At 37.9% G+C, this 20,479-nt stretch overlaps 1 protein-coding gene across 1 annotated transcript in view; it reads right to left on the bottom strand.

Annotated features, from left to right (window-relative positions):
* LOC125251888 overlaps positions 1-20,479 on the bottom strand; it is a 96,998-nt gene that overhangs the window by 19,350 nt on the left and 57,169 nt on the right. The window contains exons 40-56 of the mRNA XM_048164985.1: positions 19,525-19,602; positions 19,317-19,396; positions 19,137-19,218; positions 17,795-17,932; positions 17,032-17,194; positions 16,828-16,931; positions 16,586-16,729; positions 13,547-13,660; positions 12,537-12,665; positions 12,275-12,433; positions 7,265-7,426; positions 6,880-7,042; positions 4,956-5,137; positions 4,758-4,850; positions 2,265-2,469; positions 1,734-1,921; positions 1,544-1,641 (exon numbers count right to left, since the gene is read on the bottom strand). Coding sequence (XP_048020942.1) covers positions 1,544-1,641; positions 1,734-1,921; positions 2,265-2,469; positions 4,758-4,850; positions 4,956-5,137; positions 6,880-7,042; positions 7,265-7,426; positions 12,275-12,433; positions 12,537-12,665; positions 13,547-13,660; positions 16,586-16,729; positions 16,828-16,931; positions 17,032-17,194; positions 17,795-17,932; positions 19,137-19,218; positions 19,317-19,396; positions 19,525-19,602 — 2,282 coding nt within the window. The remainder of the gene's footprint in view (positions 1-1,543; positions 1,642-1,733; positions 1,922-2,264; positions 2,470-4,757; positions 4,851-4,955; positions 5,138-6,879; positions 7,043-7,264; positions 7,427-12,274; positions 12,434-12,536; positions 12,666-13,546; positions 13,661-16,585; positions 16,730-16,827; positions 16,932-17,031; positions 17,195-17,794; positions 17,933-19,136; positions 19,219-19,316; positions 19,397-19,524; positions 19,603-20,479) is intronic.

Raw genomic sequence — 20,479 nt, 5'->3', positions numbered from 1 at the left:
ACTGGTGTTTTCCCGAGGGACGGGAAATCTGCTGCTGTAACCCCACTTTTTAAAGGGGGTGACAACTCCGATTTAAATTGCTACAGACCCATTTGCATTTTGTCCTGTCTCTCTAAAATACTAGAGAAGCTGGTCAACAAGCAGCTCATGCACCATTTGGAGACTTATAATGTTCTTAATCAGTTTCAATCTGGCTTCAGATCCAGCCATAGTTGTATCACAGCAACACTTAAGGTTTTCAGTGACATCATATGTGCCATTGACAACAAGGAATAAGAGGTATTGGATTTTCTGAGAGCTTGGTTCAAGAGTTACTGTTCTTGTCATTCACAATCAGTAAGGGTGGAGGGGTTTTGGTCAGATCCCTTACCTCTATTTAAAGGGGTCCTACAAGGAAGCATATTGGGGCCTATACTTTTTTAATATTTATGTTAATGATATTGCTCTTGCTGAAGGTGATTCTCACGTACATTTATACACTGATGACATTATCATTTATACATTTAGTTCTTCCTTGACCATTGCAGGCCAGTTTTATTCACATCCAACATGCTTTCTCTAGTCTTCAATTAGCTTTAAATATAAATAAAACAAAATGCATGGTTTTTAAGAGAAATCTACCATCGCGCTCTGACAACGGAAGTGATGTCTGGCACTCACTGAAGTATAAGCGCGAGACATCACTGCCGTTGTCAGAGCGCGATCAGACCTCACTAACCGAGTGCTGAACGCGGTTGGACATAGTGGTGTATTAGAGGTAAAAAATGATATAAATACTGTTCGGTTTCTCGAACAAATCGATCGTTTCGTGTCTTAGGACATCAATGTGCCGTCACGAGCCGTAGGGTTTAATTTGGATTTGTCTATGCATGTTTTTTGACTCTTATAAATTGTGTTACCATTGACACACGTTACATGGCTGACAGACGGCAACGGTTGGAGTTAAATATCATCATTTGTGTTCTACTGAAGAAACAAAGTCACCTACATCTTGGATGCCCTGGGGGTAAGCAGATAAACATCAAATTTTCATTTTTGGGTGAACTATCCCTTTAAAGGGATAGTTTATTAGTTTATTTATATCGCTTTCTTCCTTTAAAAAATCATTTCAGTAAATAACTCATGATCATTGTACTTGTTTTTAGTTATTTGTTGTTTTTATATGTCACTGTTTATAACTGTGTTATTTGTTACTCTATTATATTTACCTGCTTTTTATGCTGCCTCTTGGCCAGGTCATCATTGTAAATGAGAACTGGTTCTCAATTGACTTACCTGGTTAAATAAAGGTAAATAAATAAATAAGTACACTTTTAAAAAGTGCACATTATATTAATGTAAAATTAAAAGTTTTATTTTGAAGTAATTTAAATTATTTTGTTTTAATAATGTTTAGAAGAAAATGCAACACTGTAACAAATTTAGTCGATCTATATGTGTTAAAACGCCCTAAAACACTCTAGCCAAGTTCAGTGAGAACACCTGTTTTGATACAATAGAACAAAGAGTGATGGGCCATGTTTCTGGCAGATTTGCAGCATACCTTTTGGAAAACTTGTACATTAGTAAAAGCTGTCTTCTGACACCCACAAGCAGGGCAGCCATTCGGGCCTCCATCCACTGAAAGGTCTGCTGACTCACCTGAAAAACATGGCATACATCATCTATTATGTCTCTCTCGCTTGATCAACACCATAAGACTTCAGAAAAACAGATAAATGCATCTTTCTTGCCATGTCTGCTGCAAAGATGGCAACGTGCAAAGCGGTCAGAGACGGCGCCCTCAGATGAGGATCGTAAAGTATCGCAGGCAAGAGCTCAGTCAGTTCTCTGGTCCACATCTGCACTCCTTGCTGCCACGCGGTGTCCAAACGCACCCCTGTCACATCGTGGTACGCTCCAGCTAGAGTAGCCAGGGGCTCTGCAAGAAATTAAACCTACAATAACACTAATACACACTGACAGGCATTTTCAAATGAAAGGTGATGACATGAAACCACAGTTGTGCTGGTGCATAATTGCAACTGGTTTACAGATGCTTATGCAATGATGGGACTAGAACGCTGTCAAAATCAATTACAGATAATGTGACCTTAATTGCCAAAGAAAACCATTTAAAAATGTGCTCAGCATTTTAGAAAAATGTGTTTCCTGTCAATCACCCAGCACAGCTTAAAGGGAACTGCGCTCACAATTGTAAAAGAAATCAGCGGTAACCTGAATGAATGAAGAATGACTGACAGAACTTGAGAGGGCAAACTCACTCCTGAGCTCTTGTTGGACCTGTTGAGACATGAGATGCAGAATCTGGAGCATATGTGGTAGGCTGTGTGTGAGCGAGTGTCGGAGCGGGCCGGTGGTCCATGCTTTCCACAGCGCTCCTGCTCTCTGCAGCAGCAGGGTCTCAGCTCGCTGGGTCAGAGACAGTGGCCCCTCACTCAGCTCCAGTAGGAACATGCTGTCCCCTGCCTAGATGATAAATAATGACACTTATTACTTCTAAATAATGACACATGATAATGTAGGGGGCAGTAGTGGCCTAATGGTTAGAGAGTCTGACTTGTAGCCCGAAGGTAGCAGGTTCAAGTGTTAGTACCTGCAGAAAATGTAGGTGAATGTACAGTGTTCTTTTCCACCCTTATTACCCACAACTGAGGTGGACCTAACCCTAAATCGCTCCTGGGCGCCGCAGCAAAAATGGCTGCCCACTGCTCAGAGTGTGTGCGTGTTCAATACTCAAAGCTTTGTAAGTGCACTTGAATGGGAGCACAAATTCTGAGTATGGAACACCATACTTGGCTACATGTCACGTCACTTTCATTTTGATCAACATGAAATTTGATACAGCAAACATTTTAGAAGAAAGTTTGTCTGAAGATCTAATTGGGACAAATAGTCCAGCATACATGGAAACTTGGAAACTCCATCAAAAGCATCCCAGGATGCATCTCATGAAGTTGAGTTGAATGAGAGATTTATTATATATATATATATATATATATATATATATATACATATATATATATATATATATATATATATATATATATATATATATATTTAATGTGTCCTTGCTGAATAAAAGTATTAATTAAAAAAAAATACAGGCCCTAAACTTTTGAACACTATATATTTTATTACAAAATTCCCATTACAAATGATTAATTTCTAAATTCATTTTTGCACAGCACTTAAAAGGATAGTTCAGTAAAAAATAATGTCTTCTGTGGAATGAACATATTTTGAAGAATGTCACAACTGTCCATACAATAAAAATCAATAGTGTCCATAACAACACTTATTAACATTGTACAGATGGACCCAAAAAACACTTTTTTAAGGCATTTTTAAAAAATATTTTCTTTCATGTTTCACAGAAGTCAGCAACACTTTTACACTTCTACTAACAATGTTTACACCTGGTAATAAGATGCGTTTTGGTCGACGAAGTGGATGATGCTAAATACAGGTGTAAACGGGTCTAAAACTTTTTAAACTTGTCCACTTTTGAGCACTTCCAGAAGTAGTCGAAAATGCCCGGATTGCTTTCTTAGTGTAGACGCTCGTGGTTGAATGTGTTCGAACAGCCACAAAAGACCTCCTACAAAAGCACGCTAGCCAGACTGGATTTAAACTTTGTTGGCTGGAGATACAAGTTTGGTTTCAATACGAAAAATGTACCAAGCACAATGTTCTCTTACCATTCCTGATTTCTAACACGCACTCAGTGCTCAGCGTGATCTTGCAGCTATCAGAGCAGAAACAAAAGCTGATGCTTTCTGTATGTTTTTCCGTTGTCTCCGGGTGCGTTCATATGTAAATTATGTGAGCTTATTTTGTCCATTAGATAGAGAGATCTGAAAAACCCCATACATTTTCCCACCCATATACCCCCCCTTAAAGAAATCAGGTCGAAAGTAGTCAAAAGTGGACAAAAAAGACGGATTAAAATACAAGATATAAACGGGAATGTGTCTTCCTTGTCTACTTGTGACCTGATTGACCAAAACGCATCTTAATACCAGGTGAAAACAGGGCCTATAAGTAACTAGCACCTACATGTCAACTAACTCTATTAGTGGACTGTCCTAATATCTGCTAACATTTACTATTTTGATGCTCCCCCAACAGACATTCGGTCCCACTTTATATTAAGTGGCCTTAACTACTATGTACTTACATCAAAAAATAAGTACAATGTACTTATTGGGTTCATATTGAATTGCAAAACACTTTTGCTGCTATTGAGGTGGGATACAGGTAAGGTTAGGGAAAGCTTTGGTGGTATGGGTAGGTTTAAGGGTAGGGGTAAGGTGTAAGGTTTGGGTCAACAGTGTAATTATAAATGTAATTACAGAAATTAATTACAGATGCAAAACATATATGTACACAATAAGTGCATTGTATCAAATGATTCATTTAAATGTAAGTACATAGTAGTTAAGGCCACTTAATATAAAGTGGGTCCAGACATTCTACTGACTATAAGTAACTTTGCAACTACATGCCAACTTATTCTGCTAACCCGAATCTAACAGTCTACTAACACTCTAATGAGTTAGTTGACAAGTTACTTATAGTTAGAAGAATATCTAAAGTGGAACACCGAAATAATGTGTAACCAGAAAGCCATATAGGTTTGGAATGTCATGAGAGCGAGTAACTGTTTTTTTGTTTTGTTTTGTTTTTTTGTGGGTGAACTAACCCTTTAACATAGTTCAAATATGTAGCAGGACAGCCTGTGAAATATAACAAACCTGTCTTCTGAATGTTAACAGAAGATACTGAAGTCTCTGAACTCTGTCCAAAAGTTTACTCCTTATCCGATACCCCAGCTGCTGGAGCCGTGCCTGTAGAGATACGGTATAAAAAATATAGACATGAAAAACTGTTTTACAAGGTATCTGGCAGATTTATATTATGTGAGTAACATCATAACTCCTTGCCATCCTCACCTCTGCAGCCCACAGGCATTCCCTGCATCCCTTAGCTTGAAATAGCAGACTCTGATTGGCTGCGCCTACAGAAATAAGGGCAAGCGTCTCATTCTCAATACCACGACCACCTCTCTGAGCCTCCAGGGTGAACCAGTGATGCCCCTCCGAACAGAACGCCACCCAGATATCATCAGACGTTTCTGACGGCAAGTAGAAACACACAAATCTCATTCATAAGAATATGAAATGATAAACAATCATTTGTTATTAACATAGTAAAACCTGACACATTAAATAATAGTCAGAAAAATCTTTTTTATTTTCTTTCTCTTTTTTTTTTAATGGAAGAGTTCATTGAAATTTTAGACAAAAAAATAATGAATAAATTTAAAAAAAGTGATTGTATTTTAGATTTTTAGGAAAAAATGGCTACACTTTATTTTACAGTGCCGTAGTTACAGTCAAATAAGTACTATTACTATTAATTAACATATACTTACTATAGAGTTATTACGGAAGAGGATTACGGCCAAGCAATAATAAAAAAAAACAAATCTCGAGATTAAAGTTGTTAAATTACGAGAATAAACTCGTTAAATTATGAGAAAAAGGTCAAGATAAAATGTTGAGAATAAACTTGTTAAATTACGAGAAAAAAACTTGTTAAATTTCGAGAAAAAAGTCGAGATAAAATGTTGAGAATAAACTCCTTAAATTATGAGAAAAAAGTCGTTAAATTACGAGAACAAATTCGCTAAATTACGAATTTGTTCTCATAATTTAACGACTTTTTTCTTGTAATTTAATGACTTTATTCTCAACATTTTATCTCAACTTTTTTTCTCGAAATTTAAAGACTTTTTTTCTCATAATTTAACGAATTTGTTCTCATAATCTAACAACTTTTTTCTCGTAATTTAATGACTTTATTCTCAACATTTTATCTCGACTTTTTTCTTGAAATTTAACAACTTTTTTCTCGTAATTTAATGACTTTATTCTCAACATTTTATCTCGAGTTTTTTCTCGAAATTTAACTTTAATCTCAAGATGGTTTTATTTTTTTTATTATTGTTTGGCCTAATCCTCTTCCGTAAGTTACAGTTAGGGTTAGGTTTAAAGTTAGATACTTGTAATTTTGCATAATTTACTGTTATTACTATAGTAAGTACATCTAGTACCATATAACTACGGCACTGTAAAATAAAGTGTAAAATAAAGTGTTACCAATTTTTTTTTTCTGATATTTATGTTGCTAAAAAGTATGATGAAATTCTGATAACTTGAAATGTACATCAATGACATCTTTATAACAGTACAGCAGACTACTGACATAGATTAAATGCATATAAATATCAGTTATCACTCTATATCTCCCAATAATGTCTTAGTAAGATGATATTTAAATGCTTAGTTTCATTATCAAAGATCTGTATATTTAAAATTAAAAAAAACAATGCAATGCAGAACAATAACTGAGTCGCAAATAAGCATTGTTTAAAAGCCTGATGTGTCATATTTGATATTTGAGCTTAATGTGATTTAAAAAAAATAAATAAATCAAGCTTCAAGCAAAAATCAATCAAGCTTCAATCTGTAAGCCTTTATTTTTATCATAGTAGCCTACTGACAATATAAAAGTTATACTTATGTTTACTTCATAAAAATCAGTACAAATTTCACAGCAAAAAGACACATGAACCATGACCTGAAGGTGGCTGACATTTTTAAAATAAAAATAAATAAATAAATAAGTAAATAAAAGGCCTTTTACGTACTAAAATTGTATAAACTCACAATCAGACAACAGAAGGCATGTAGCAGATTGTGTGCAACAGGTTTGTAAGCAAGGGTTTGATCATGCTGATAATTTAGAGGCCTTGGACATTTTTGTATCAAGTATGATAGAGTAGGCTTTATAGGGGTTAACTAGCATCATCACCAGTGTCATATCCAGCAGCAGTTCGTAGGCAGTTTTTTCCCAGCGTCCCCTGCAGCCAGAGCATCTCACTGCGGTCTAGTTTCGCATGAACCTGGACCCCCACATTCCTGCCAGAAGACAGGGAACTACAGGCCAACTCCATACTCCAGTTTCCTACCTGCCACTGTAAATCACACACATTTGTTTTCTATCGTGGTGAGGAAATTCCATTGGCATTTTACTGTTTTATAGTAAGCTAATACCTTTCTACACCCTAGAAATAACTACCAAACTTGAAAATATTACACTTCTTTATATTTTCTCTCTAAATATCTTAATGTTATGACTTGGTTGTACATACTGAAATTTCTCATACTGAAACTCAATACGTTCAGGGTGAGTGTACCTCTGTGAGCAGTGAGTAGTTGGAGCGCTGACTGCTGCTGATGTTTCTGAGGGACAGTGTGAAGGTGTTGTGCTGAGTGTGTCCAGAAACAGACACACGGGTGTGAGTGTACAACATCTCCTTGCCTGAGTTCACTCTGTGAGATCCAGACCAAATTAAAGCCTGTGAAAAAAATGATCAATGTTACAACAGAACTGAATTGAGTTTTCTTGTTTTGACTGTTGTTGTAATTGTGGTTATGTAGCTCAATTTTGATTCGTAATAAAGTTTGTGGCGTGAAGAAGGGCGGGGCCGAGAGCCTTGGGAGCGCAGCGAGGCCAGTGGAGCGAATGTTAATGAGAACATACACATCTCATGTCCCACGGAGGAGCTCCGGAAGGATAAAATGACAAGTGACGTTAGTAATCAGCGAGAGAGGACCAGACCTGGGACATTTGAACTGTGTTGTGTGTGCGTGTGTGGCAGTCGTCCGTGAGGGGCTGATGCTTCGGTTTATTGTTTGTTTATTTTCGGATTCATTTTTACATTGTTTGTCAGTTCACACCTTCTTCCCTGAACTTGAACATTTTTACAATATCTATGCAAAATAAATGGTAGCACATTTTCCTATTTCTTGAGGTCTTAAAGAAACAGTTAAAATGTTTTGTTGATTGAAATAAAGCTGAAATAAAATAAAATACAAATATATTAGATGATGTCAGAGCTGATGTGGGCAACAATCCAACATGTGTGCTTCAGATGACCCGAGTTAAAAAAAAAAAATAGAAAATAAAAAAATTAGATGAAAAACTTGAAAGCTTAAAACAATAAAATTAAAATGAAAACTGAAAATGTAAAAATAAAAGTTTTATACGAAAAATATTAATTAAAAATTAAAGTATGTAAATAATACTAAAACATCAATGTAAAGTACAATAAAAGTGCAATATGGGGGTCACTTTTATGACATGTCTTATCTTAAACGTTTCATTCTGATATCAGGGTGGTACAACTGTCCACATTTCATAAAAAAATGGATGGATGAATATCTTGAAAAGAAAACCTTAATGAATAATTTGGAATATTTTATCATTAAGTCTTATAAACTGAAGTTTTGCTAAAATAATCTGTAACACTTTACAGTAAGGTTCATTATAGTTAAACATTAGTTAATGTATTAACTAACATGAACTATCCATGAGCAGTACATTTGTTACAGTATTTGTTCATTTTCGCTAACGTTAGTTAATGAAAATACAGTGTTTTTCTCTGATTGGTTAGCTATCCAATCTAAAAGGCCGGCAAAAGAGGGCTTTTTTTTTTTGCATTCTAGATGAAACTGGACAAAATACATCTGGTTGTTGAAGCCACATATGTAAATTTTACTCCTCATATAATGGTAAAAACTAAACATAAGCATCACTTCAGGAAGCCTAAAAAACTTCAAAACTGAACATTTAAAAAAACTACAACTTTTGTCGGCCAAATCATGTATATATATATATACAAAGTTCAGTCATGAATCTCTAACCGAGCGCTGATTGGTTCTTTCTACGCCGTGGCATCAGCCAATCAGAAATAATTCCAAATCCACGTAACCATATATATTGTACCCTAGCCTGCGATTGACAAGCTGCGCAATGTGAAGCACTGTTATCCCTCCTCCTCCCTAGCGCCACATGTAGAGATCTGCTACGGCTGCAGCAGCCTTTACCTTGTTGTTTTATTTAACTAAGCTGAACAAATTTGTATTTGCTCAGCAGCAGCAACAGCAGCAGCAGCAGCAGCGTAGCAGATCTCATGCGCCAAAATCAAGCCATGTATACTTCATGCCCCATGCCAATAAATGCTGGTTGAATTTAATCCACTCAGAGAGTTGTCATAATTGAAAATATATATATATATATATATATATATATATATATATATATATATATATATATACACAGTGGGTACGGAAAGTATTCAGACCCCCTTAAATTTTTCACTCTTTGTTATATTGCAGCCATTTGCTAAAATCATTTAAGTTCATTTTTTCCCTCATTAATGTACACACAGCACCCCATATTGACGGAAAAACACAGAATTGTTGACATGTTTGCAGATTTATTAAAAAGGTTGGATGGTAAACGTTGGTGGACAGCCATTTTTAGGTCTCCCCAGAGATGCTCAATTGAGTTTAAGTCAGGGCTCTGGCTGGGCCATTCAAGAACAGTCATGGAGTTGTTGTGAAGCCACTCCTTTGTTATTTTACCCGTGTGCTTAGGGTCATTGTCTTGTTGGAAAGTAAACATTCGGCCCAGTCTGAGGTCCTGAGCACTCTGGAGAAGGTTTTCGTCCAGGATATCCCTGTGCTTGGCCGCATTCATCTTTCCCTCGATTGCAACCAGTCGTCCTGTCCCTGCAGCTGAAAAACACCCCCACAGCATGATGCTGCCACCACCATGCTTCACTGTTGGGACTGTATTGGACAGGTGATGAGCAGTGCCTGTTTTTTTCTTCACACATACCGCTTAGAATTAAGGCCAAAAAGTTCTATCTTGGTCTCATAAGACCAGAGAATCTTATTTCTTACCATCTTGGCAAACTCCATGCAGGCTTTCATGTGTCTTTCACTGAGGAGAGGCTTCCGTCGGGCCACTCTGCCATAAAGCCCCGACTGGTGGAGGGCTGCAGTGATGGTTGACCTTCTACAACTTTCTCCCATCTCCCGACTGCATCTCTGGAGCTCAGCCACAGTGATCTTTCTTCTTTACCTCTCTCACCAAGGCTCTTCTCCCTCGATAGCTCAGTTTGGCCGGACGGCCAGCTCTAGGAAGGGTTCTGGTCGTCCCAAACATCTTCCATTTAAGGATTATGGAGGCCATTGTGCTCTTAGGAACCTTAAGTGCAGCAGAATTTTTTTTGTAACCTTGGCCAGATCTGTGCCTTGCCACAATTCTGTCTCTGAGCTCTTCAGGCAGTTCCTTTGACCTCATGATTCTCATTTGCTCTGACATGCACTGTGAGCTGTAAGGTCTTATATAGACAGGTGTGTGGCTTTCCTAATCAAGTCCAATCAGTATAATCAAACACAGCTGGACTCAAATGAAGGTGTAGAACCATCTCAAGGATGGTCAGAAGAAATGAACAGCACCTGAGTTAAATATATGAGTGTCACAGCAAAGGGTCTGAATTCTTAGGACCATGTGATATTTCAGTTTTTCTTTTTTAATAAATCTGCAAAAATGTCAACAATTCTGTGTTTTTCTGTCAATATGGGGTGCTGTGTGTACATTAATGAGGAAAAATGGCTGCAATATAACAAAGAGTGAAAAATTTAAGGGGGTCTGAATACTTTCCGTACCCACTGTATACAGGGAGTGCAGAATTATTAGGCAAATGAGTATTTTGACCACATCATCCTCGTTATGCATGTTGTCTTACTCCAAGCTGTATAGGCTGGAAAGCCTACTACCAATTAAGCATATTAGGTGATGTGCATCTCTGTAATGAGAAGGGGTGTGGTCTAATGACATCAACACCCTATATCAGGTGTGCATAATTATTAGGCAACTTCCTTTCCTTTGGCAAAATGGGTCAAAAGAAGGACTTGACAGGCTCAGAAAAGTCAAAAATAGTGAGATATATTGCAGAGGGATGCAGCAGTCTTAAAATAGCCAAGCTTCTGAAGCGTGATCATCGAACAATCAAGCGTTTCATTCAAAATAGTCAACAGGGTCGCAAGAAGCGTGTGGAAAAACCAAGGCGCAAAATAACTGCCCGTGAACTGAGAAAAGTCAAGCGTGCAGCTGCCAAGATGCCACTTGCCACCAGTTTGGCCATATTTCAGAGCTGCAACATCACTGGAGTGCCCAAAAGCACAAGGTGTGCAATACTCAGAGACATGGCCAAGGTAAGAAAGGCAGAAAGTCGACCACCACTGAACAAGACACACAAGCTGAAACGTCAAGACTGGGCCAAGAAATATCTCAAGACTGATTTTTCTAAGGTTTTATGGACTGATGAAATGAGAGTGAGTCTTGATGGGCCAGATGGATGGGCCCGTGGCTGGATTGGTAAAGGGCAGAGAGCTCCAGTCCGACTCAGACGCCAGCAAGGTGGAGGTGGAGTACTGGTTTGGGCTGGTATCATCAAAGATGAGCTTGTGGGGCCTTTTCGGGTTGAGGATGGAGTCAAGCTCAACTCCCAGTCCTATTTCCAGTTTCTGGAAGACACCTTCTTCAAGCAGTGGTACAGGAAGAAGTCTGTATCCTTCAAGAAAAACATGATTTTTGGCTGGCAAGAAAGGGTATAAAAGAAGAAAATCTAATGATATGGCCTCCTTGTTCACCTGATCTGAACCCCATTGAGAACCTGTGGTCCATCATCAAATGTGCGATTTACAAGGAGGGAAAACAGTACACCTCTCTGAACAGTGTCTGGGAGGCTGTGGTTGCTGCTGCACGCAATGTTGATGGTGAACAGATCAAAACACTGACAGAATCCATGGATGGCAGGCTTTTGAGTGTCCTTGCAAAGAAAGGTGGCTATATTGGTCACTGATTTGTTTTTGTTTGGTTTTTGAATGTCAGAAATGTATATTTGTGAATGTTGAGATGTTATATTGGTTTCACTGGTAAAAATAAATAATTGAAATGGGTATAAATTTGTTTTTTGTTAAGTTGCCTAATAATTATGCACAGTAATAGTCACCTGCACACACAGATATCCCCCTAAAATAGCTAAAACTAAAAACTACTTCCAAAAATATTCAGCTTTGATATTAATGAGTTTTTTGTGTTCATTGAGAACATGGTTGTTGTTCAATAATAAAATTAATCCTCAAAAATACAACTTGCCTAATAATTCTGCACTCCCTGTATATGGTTTTGACAAAGCAAGTTTAGTTCAAGTTGTAAAATGTCATGTGGTGCAAAAATATAATGAGATTTTAATATCAGGGTGAACTATCCCTCTAAGGTGATACATATGTTAAGCTGCTATATGCATATTTTAGTGTTATTTAATTGAAAAACATTGTGATCTCACAGGCTGTGGAGGACAGAGGCCGATCTGAACATGGTGTTCAAGACGGTCCCTCAGGTTGGTGTGTATCTGGGTCAGAAGAGAGTGAGATGGACAGGGAAATGGAGAGACATTCTGGGCCCTCAGCTCCACGAGGAGTGTGTGCATTCCTTTTACTCCTCCCTAAATAACAGACAACAACAAGTAAGAAGATCTAGATCTTAAGATCTAAAATAAATAAAGGCAGAACAACAAAAAAGTTTTCAATTTCTTATATATTCCAGACCTGGTATTTCATGCTTTGCGTTATCCTCTTGTCCTTCCATTTGATCTCAGTGTTTTGGGAGTAGGCCTTCCCCTCCTGAGCTACGGCAAAACATCCCTCCATCTCCACAAGGGGGAGCACTGACTGCATCTGAGACAATTCATGAGTACCAGCAAACTTTGAAGCAGAGACATACTGTCTGGGGCACAGCATACATAGTTAATTTTTGATATACACTAATGTTCACCTGTTTGGGGTCAGTAAGATAATAATATGTTTATTTAGCAAGGATGCATTAAATTGATTACAAGTGACTTTTTTTTTTTTTCAAATAAATTCTGTTGTTATGAACTTTCTATTCATCAAAAAACCTTGAAAAAAAATTTTAACACGGTTTCCACAAAAATATTAAGACTGAAGACTGAAGTAATGATGCTGAAAATTAAGCTTTGCCACCACAGGAATAAATTACATTTTAAAATATATTCAAATAATAATAAATAATAAAAAAAAAAAATATTTTATAATAATATATACACAATAATATTACACAATATTAATATTTTAATGTTTAAACAATATTTATATTGTTTAATATAAATATCAAACAATTATTATTATTCATAAAATAAATGTAGTCTTTGTGAGCAAAAGAGACAAAGCCTTTGAAAATCATTTAAAAATATTACCAACCCAAACTTTGAACATCTTTGTAAGTCAAACGTACAGTCAGCTGGGGACCTTATATGGGTTTATTTTGTTATAATAACCAGCTTACTTTACATCATTCCAATGATTACTTGGTTGTTTTAGCAAAAAAAAAAAAAAAAAAAAAAAAAAAACAGCAACAACGTGCTAAACATTGGAATTTACTCAAAAGTCAGAAGAAAAAGACTGCAGCTGTGTAGGAAATTAAACAGTTTAATGGCCATTATACAAAAATATTTGTCCACAGAAACTTCTCTTTTTACCAATAAGAATAAGTACTCTAAAGCTTAATGAAACTGCAGAAGTTGAATGCTGTGGTGTACCTGGCCTGGTGAGAGAAAGACACAGGCCTGGCTTCTGCTGGAGTCGTCATGCCAGTGCTCACTCACTGTTACAGAAACATTTATAGGCTTTCCGTGGTTCCTTGAAAGATGGTCCTATAGAAACAAAACACTCATATTACATAGATTTTACTTAATAGATCTTAAAAAGTATGAAAAATTAAGAGATTGTTTGCATCTGGAGAGTATTTGAAAATATCAAGTGAATATATTTGAAAATATAAATAGCACTGAGAGAATCTGAGAGCATAGGGAATATGAGGAGGCTTTGAATGAATAGAGATTAAGATTTTAGAGCACCGTTCCTCAAATCCAGCCTTGGAAGGCCACTGTCCTTCACACACTTTAGCTCCAACCCTAATCAAAGACACATGAGCAAGCTCATCAGAGTCTTCAGAGAAACCATGGGTGTGTCTCAATCAGTTCCCTAGTTCAGTACTAAGGGCACTGATCAGGGAGTCAGCCATTTTAAGGGCTGTCTCAATCCCAGAATCCTTCCAGGGCACTGAAACATTCGCTCCATAAAAAGTCACTGCACCATAAAAATCAGGGAGCATCGATGCTCACTATGTTCCCTTAACGGAAGTTCTGAAGTGAGAAACATAAATCCAACTCACTAAATATAATGACACGCGACCATTATTGTATTATATTTCAGCATAAACATACATCGTTAGACAGGTAATGAACATAATCTAGCTAACATCTATAATTTATTTATGTTGCACGTATATGTAACAAGCAAAGTATTTATCATAATGTACAATGAAGAAGTTGTCACGTTGCTGGAAATAGAGTTATCAGTGTCCCAATGTGTAGTGAGCTAAGTGTCCTTTACCGTCCTTACCATTCACAAGCTCAGGAGCTAGGGAGCAGATTGATATGTACCCTAGGGCTTGTGTCTGAAACCACCTCTTATACCCTCATTCACTATTCCCTACATTAGTCCACTAATATAGTTCACTTGAAGGAGTGAATGGAAACTAATGAGCTTATCTTACTTATCCAAAAGCAAGTCATTGCTAGCTGCTAAGAACCCCAAACCATAGGGGTTTTTCCCACAGGGAGGCCTGCCAAGGCCTGCTACCTGACAGCAAACTTCTGCTAGCTGTCACATACCCAAAGTGCTGGGGGCTCGCTCACAGGGAGGCCTGCTAAGGCCAGCTACCCGAAGTGTGTCTTTTTGCTACAACATCCACACAGATGGGGCTCGCCACAGAGAGGCCTGCTAAGGCCTACTATCTGAAGGCAATCAAAATAGCTACCAGAAACGCATTTACTGGGGCTGTTCGCAGGGAGGCCTACTAAGGCCAGCTACCTGACAGCGCATGTGCTGGCTGCTAGAAGCACAACATGGTAGGGACTCACTCTGAAGGGAGGCCTGCTAATGCCTACTACCTTATAGTAGCCGAGATCGACTATTTAAATCGCGCATAAGCCTGGGACCTATGACATCGCCAACAAGCAGTGTACTCAGTAAAAGCACTTTTTACCCTTTAAGCAAGGTGAGTACAAACTTATGCCAACATGCCCTGGAGGAGGCCCACCTGGGCCCACTATTCCAGACGAACATGGGCATCAGCTCATGGCAATGCTGGGCTACAAGGGAGCATACTAAATGACAAGCCTGCAGTGAAGGTCAAATACCGCTCAACCTGAGCCACAACGGTGCAAGATTCAGTAAACTCCCCGTGATCTGAGTCTCCACTCAGCGCGAGCGGGACCCAAACCACCAGGTCCAGATGCTGAACTCTCTTCCCTCGAAAAGAGAGCCAGACGAGAACGGAGCATTTTTAACTTAGGAAAACGCTACAGTTTGCACAGGCAACTCCCTCAAGATTTTCCTGTCCATGCTCTTCCCCAGACAGAGAACGCACAGCTCGTGTGTCATCTGGCATCAGATAACGAGGACACGGATCCACACACTACGTAAACCTTCGAGTTTCTCTGTGCATTTCATAATTGCCACAATAGTGTTTCACACAAAACAGTCCCTGAAGACGAAAAGAGGATGACATGTTATCTGGGCGCCCCTTAAATACTTGTGGGTCGCATTGTTATGATGTCATGGGCTGTCACCGGTCAATATGATATTGCAGAAATTGGACAGAGATAGTATTATTATTAGGGAGATAAGACAGTCTGTATCTCTTACCATTGGAGAAAGCGTAACGGCTAACGTAATCACGTGCGGCACCTCTCAGCCTATCGTGTCGCCGTTCAGAACTCCTCCCTAAGTACTGCCAATACCTACTGCCGTACCGCCAGTTAGCATTAGCCGTTTTAGCTTTTTTTGACTAAAGGTTGCAGGCTTGCCTTCCAGTGGTTTTGGATTGGATACATGTTTCAGATAAAGGTTCCCGCAGGGGCGGTTCCCCTAGCGCTTTGGACGCAGCGCGAGTTCCCTTTCAAAAGGGAATTATGTATAAACCTGAATTAAACAATTTAATACTCCATCAAAAAGGAATTTAGGGTATTACACTGTAGCCACATTGAATCAGCGGTTTGAAAAATGGATGGATGATTCAGCTGCAGAAGACATCTTCTGGTCAGATGCGGGGATTTAATGACTTTGTTTGCCCATATAATCTTTAGGGTATTAGGTTAGGTCCAAACTCGGTCCTGGAGGGCTACTGTCCTGCAGAGTTTAGCTCCAGCCCTAATTAAACACACCTGAACCAGCTAATCAAGGTCTAACTAGGCATACTAGAAACTTACAGGCAGGTGTTTTGGAGCTGGTTGGACTGAAACTCTGCAGGACAGTGGCCCTCCAGGACCGAGTCTGGACACCCCTGCTCTAGCTGTTGAACACATTAGTTGTACACTCATTGCATTGTGGTGCATTGTGGGATTTAAGGAGTACACTCGATAATGTCCACTATGGTTTGAGACACCACTACAAATGGCTGTTCCCTATTTAAGGGTATAGTGGACGATTTCGGACACAGTCAAGGTTTGAGCTAAAGGGCTGGATTTGAATAACCCTGTTATAGAGAGTGTTTGAGAATGGCAGCTGTGTACCTGATTGTTGCTGTCGTGCTTGTAGTTGGGTCCATGTGATAGGGCATGTATGTGAAACTGAGCCAGTGTTGAGATAAAGGGTTTTTTCTGCTCTAATGAATCCATTTGTCTGCTTACCAAAGTCCAAGAGCCTTGAATTCTGACCTGAACACAACACACAAGAGACTTATATGTGTAATAAAAGATGTAATAAAAGATGCCCAAACCACATCAAACCCCCCTAAAAACCTGTCTGGCCTCACCTGATCATGGCTTCCAAACAGATTCCAGTTGACACTCAGATCACCTAGTTTTCTCTGAGTGTCATTCTCTACCCTAAGATCCAAACCCCAACCCTGAGCTTTTCCTACAATTAGAAAGACATATCAGCATGTTCATGATAATAACTAATACCATGTGTGATCAGATCAGCAACTTTCTCCTTAATAGCAATGTTGTATATCCACCTGTCATTTCTGGATAACTTTGCTGTAACTGTGTGTCACCATCTGAGGAGTCAAACTGTGTTAAATCCTGATTCTCCCACTGTGCTTGGTGCATGAGAGTATGTGACCCTCTCTTTCCACCATAGTGTGTCTTTACTGTCACATTCCTGGGCAACGAGTGTAGCTAATGGTATAGAAATAACACATAAATCAAAATGTAATGTAACATAACAATGTAACAAATTTCATGTAGTGTTAAGGCACGGTCACATTAGTTTAACTTAGGCGAAATTGTCCATGATCCATTAAGCATCACTTACTCTGATGTTACTTCCAAACTAATCAGCTCTTTATTTGTAAACATGCCAATTTGCAAAGTTTTCAAAGTTTAACAAAATTTAATCTGATTCAAAATCCACATTAAATTCCATATTCCTATTAAGATGACTGCATTTCGCCTGAAGAACAAGCTGTGGTCAAATTAGCGAAATTTCTGCAAAATTTTCATGGGCAAAAAAAAGGCCAATCACTAATAATAATGTATGAAGCACCACTCACTCATACAGAAGTCACTTTCAAACCAAGTAGCTTTTTGTTGGCCAGCGCAGAAAATTTGAGTGAGCAACTTGAACCCCATGTGAAATATACATTGGGAAACCTTTTCACCCTCCCTCGAAGATCATGTGGATTTCTATTGAAATGACTTGATTTCACTGAACAGAGGTAAATGTGACAGCACCTTTACAGAAGGTGTTATATTATGGCTGAATGATAATTCTACTACCTGAGGTATAGAGTGGTTGAACACCAGCACTTGCTTAAAGCCAGAGTTTGTACTTGAGATCTCAGCTTCAAAAGTCAAACCACTCATGCCAACCATAAGTTCTGCAGTACCCTTAAATGAAGAGCGCGAGTGGCTCATCTGTAAGGGAACAACAAGTAAGGTATTTATTATTAAAAAGTATTAAAATAGCAGAGAATACCCAGCTAAAAATGTTCTAAGAACATTCTGTTAACGTTCCAGTTAAGTTATGAAAACCTTATTTCTGAATGTTCTCTATACACTAAAAACATCCATTTTTAAAATATTCTTTTTTTTTAATTCTTTTTTTTATTTTTTTTAACACGAAAATTCCACTTTGTCATTTTACAAACATTTTGGGAACATTGCTTTTGAATGTTCTTTGAACATTATGAAACCTTTTTTTATAAACTGTTAGAATATATATATATATATATATATATATATATATATATATATATATATATATATATATATATTTTAACAAAAAAATGTTCCATGAACAATGCATAAATGTTTTTGCTAATAATGCTAACATTGAGAACATTATTAAAGACCAGATAATGCTGAACGAACATTCTACTGATGTTACTAGAAGATTGTTTGTTTATAACTTTGAGAGAACCTTGCCAGAACGTTAGCCAAAGTTCTGAGAACATTCACTGTAAGCTGGGTAACAACTTTGGAAAGTAAATAGGTCATGTGACAACAATCTAGCATACTTAAAGTTGCATTCAGCAGTATTTTGTGAAGAGTCATCTGAATGATGTACAATTATACGATATGAAGACTGTACTCATTTTCTATAAAATATATTTTAATTGGTGTGGGTCACACTACTAAATAGTGTATTTCTCCATGCTGAAATGACAAGACCCACGTGGCCCACTGTGTCAAAAAGAATTTCTTACACTCATTGGCTGCTTTCTCTGTAGATAGATACGCTAGTAGCGTAGTGTTGTTTGGTGATGCAAAGTGTGAAAATTAGACAATGAAACACACTTATTATCGACAGGTAAGTGAATTAATTATTGTCTAGACCGCTATCTAAAACTTACTAGTATCATTGTGATTTACATAAATCTCAGAGACAAAATGGATGGTAGTGCAGTGCTTAACACCAGTGTGGAATTGGAATAAAGAATAGAGATGCCAATGCTAGCTAGAGAACTACTGAAAGCCCCTTTAAAACGTTTATCATGCATTCACACACAAAATCTAGTATGCAATAGTTGTACACTGTGCAGTATTCCATTAACAAAAGAAAAAGAAAAAAAACACATTAGCATTGCTTATTTGAAAACTATAAACCTGATTGTCATACCTGTGATTTTGAGTAAAACTCAAATGGCAGGTACAGATGTAAAGCTGATATGTTGTGGGAAATGTTCACCATTAGCCCAATGCTAAAAAAGACATCAAAAATTATTCTTCTGGACAGTCTAAAAATACATTACATATGTATCTCATTATTGTAATGTTTATTTCCTACAGATAAAACTACCTGGAGGTATTGTGGTGACCTTGAAGATCAAATGAGAAAGCTGAACTCTGAGAGTTAGAAATACTGGCTTTGATTCCAACCTACACAAATATCAGGATGAGTTCCGATGTCCCTTGCAATATGATACAAACACAATCAAATGTTCAAAGTGATCACTGAACCATTCTTCAAAAGAAGGAAACAGTCTTAAAAGTTCTCACCCACATACCTTCAATGAGTCTTCCTCGTCCTGCCCAGAGCAGACACCCAGCAGGTGGCCCATGTCGATCTCCTCTGTGCATTTCACCTGTAAAAACAAGCCTCTGTGCCTTCAGTTTGCTTTACTTGTAGGAGAGGAGTGTGGAATCAGAAGCATTTCCCTTCAACAACATGAGAAATGACCCAGAATGTACAAGGGGATTCTGGGGCATCCATATGGATACCAATGCACACTAAACTGATGCTTGCTTATTCTTTAACTGATTATTATCAGCAGTTCTTCATGTTATTATTACTGTTTGTTTGACTAAGGCAGGTATTACAGGTGGTTTCAAAACAAACACAGATACAAGTCGAAAAAATGCAATCACATTTATCCTAAATTGATGTTAGAAAGGTTTCAGGACCAGCATATTCTTTCATTCTAGATCAGGAGTTGTCAAACTTTTTGTGACCAATCATGGACCCCACAAATATAACAGGGAGGAACCTTGTTTGGGTCTCCTTTCCTAAAATATAAAGGCAGCTAAATATTTTTAAGCTTATTAAAAATACATCATAGAAAAATATTAAAGTTATGTCATTATTTGCTCATCCTCATGTTGTTCCAAACCTGTATGACTTTCTTTCTTCTGTGTAACATAAAAGAAGGCATTTTGACAAAAATTATGACATAACTTTAATTTTTGGGTGAACTATCCAATTAAAATTACTCTCCTTTAATATAGTTCCCTTTCGAAGTGGAACTTCGACATTGTGTCATAGAGTTGGCTCTATGGGGAATGCCATCAGAGTGACAAGTGTCTGAGGAGCGTGTACCAAACACACCAATTTCACTGGTCAACGACAGTCCATGACGTCATAAGCGGAGCACCCTTGAGTATAAAAGGGAGTATAAAAACACATCATCAGCTTTTTTGTCTTCAGGAGCCACCTGATTGCGCTCGTTGCATTGCATTTGTGGT

Source organism: Megalobrama amblycephala, linkage group LG17 (genome assembly GCF_018812025.1).
Source record: "Megalobrama amblycephala isolate DHTTF-2021 linkage group LG17, ASM1881202v1, whole genome shotgun sequence".
Classification (NCBI taxonomy): domain Eukaryota; kingdom Metazoa; phylum Chordata; class Actinopteri; order Cypriniformes; family Xenocyprididae; genus Megalobrama; species Megalobrama amblycephala.
Note: the sequence above shows the minus strand (reverse complement) of the source record. Positions and strands in the feature narration are given on the sequence as shown.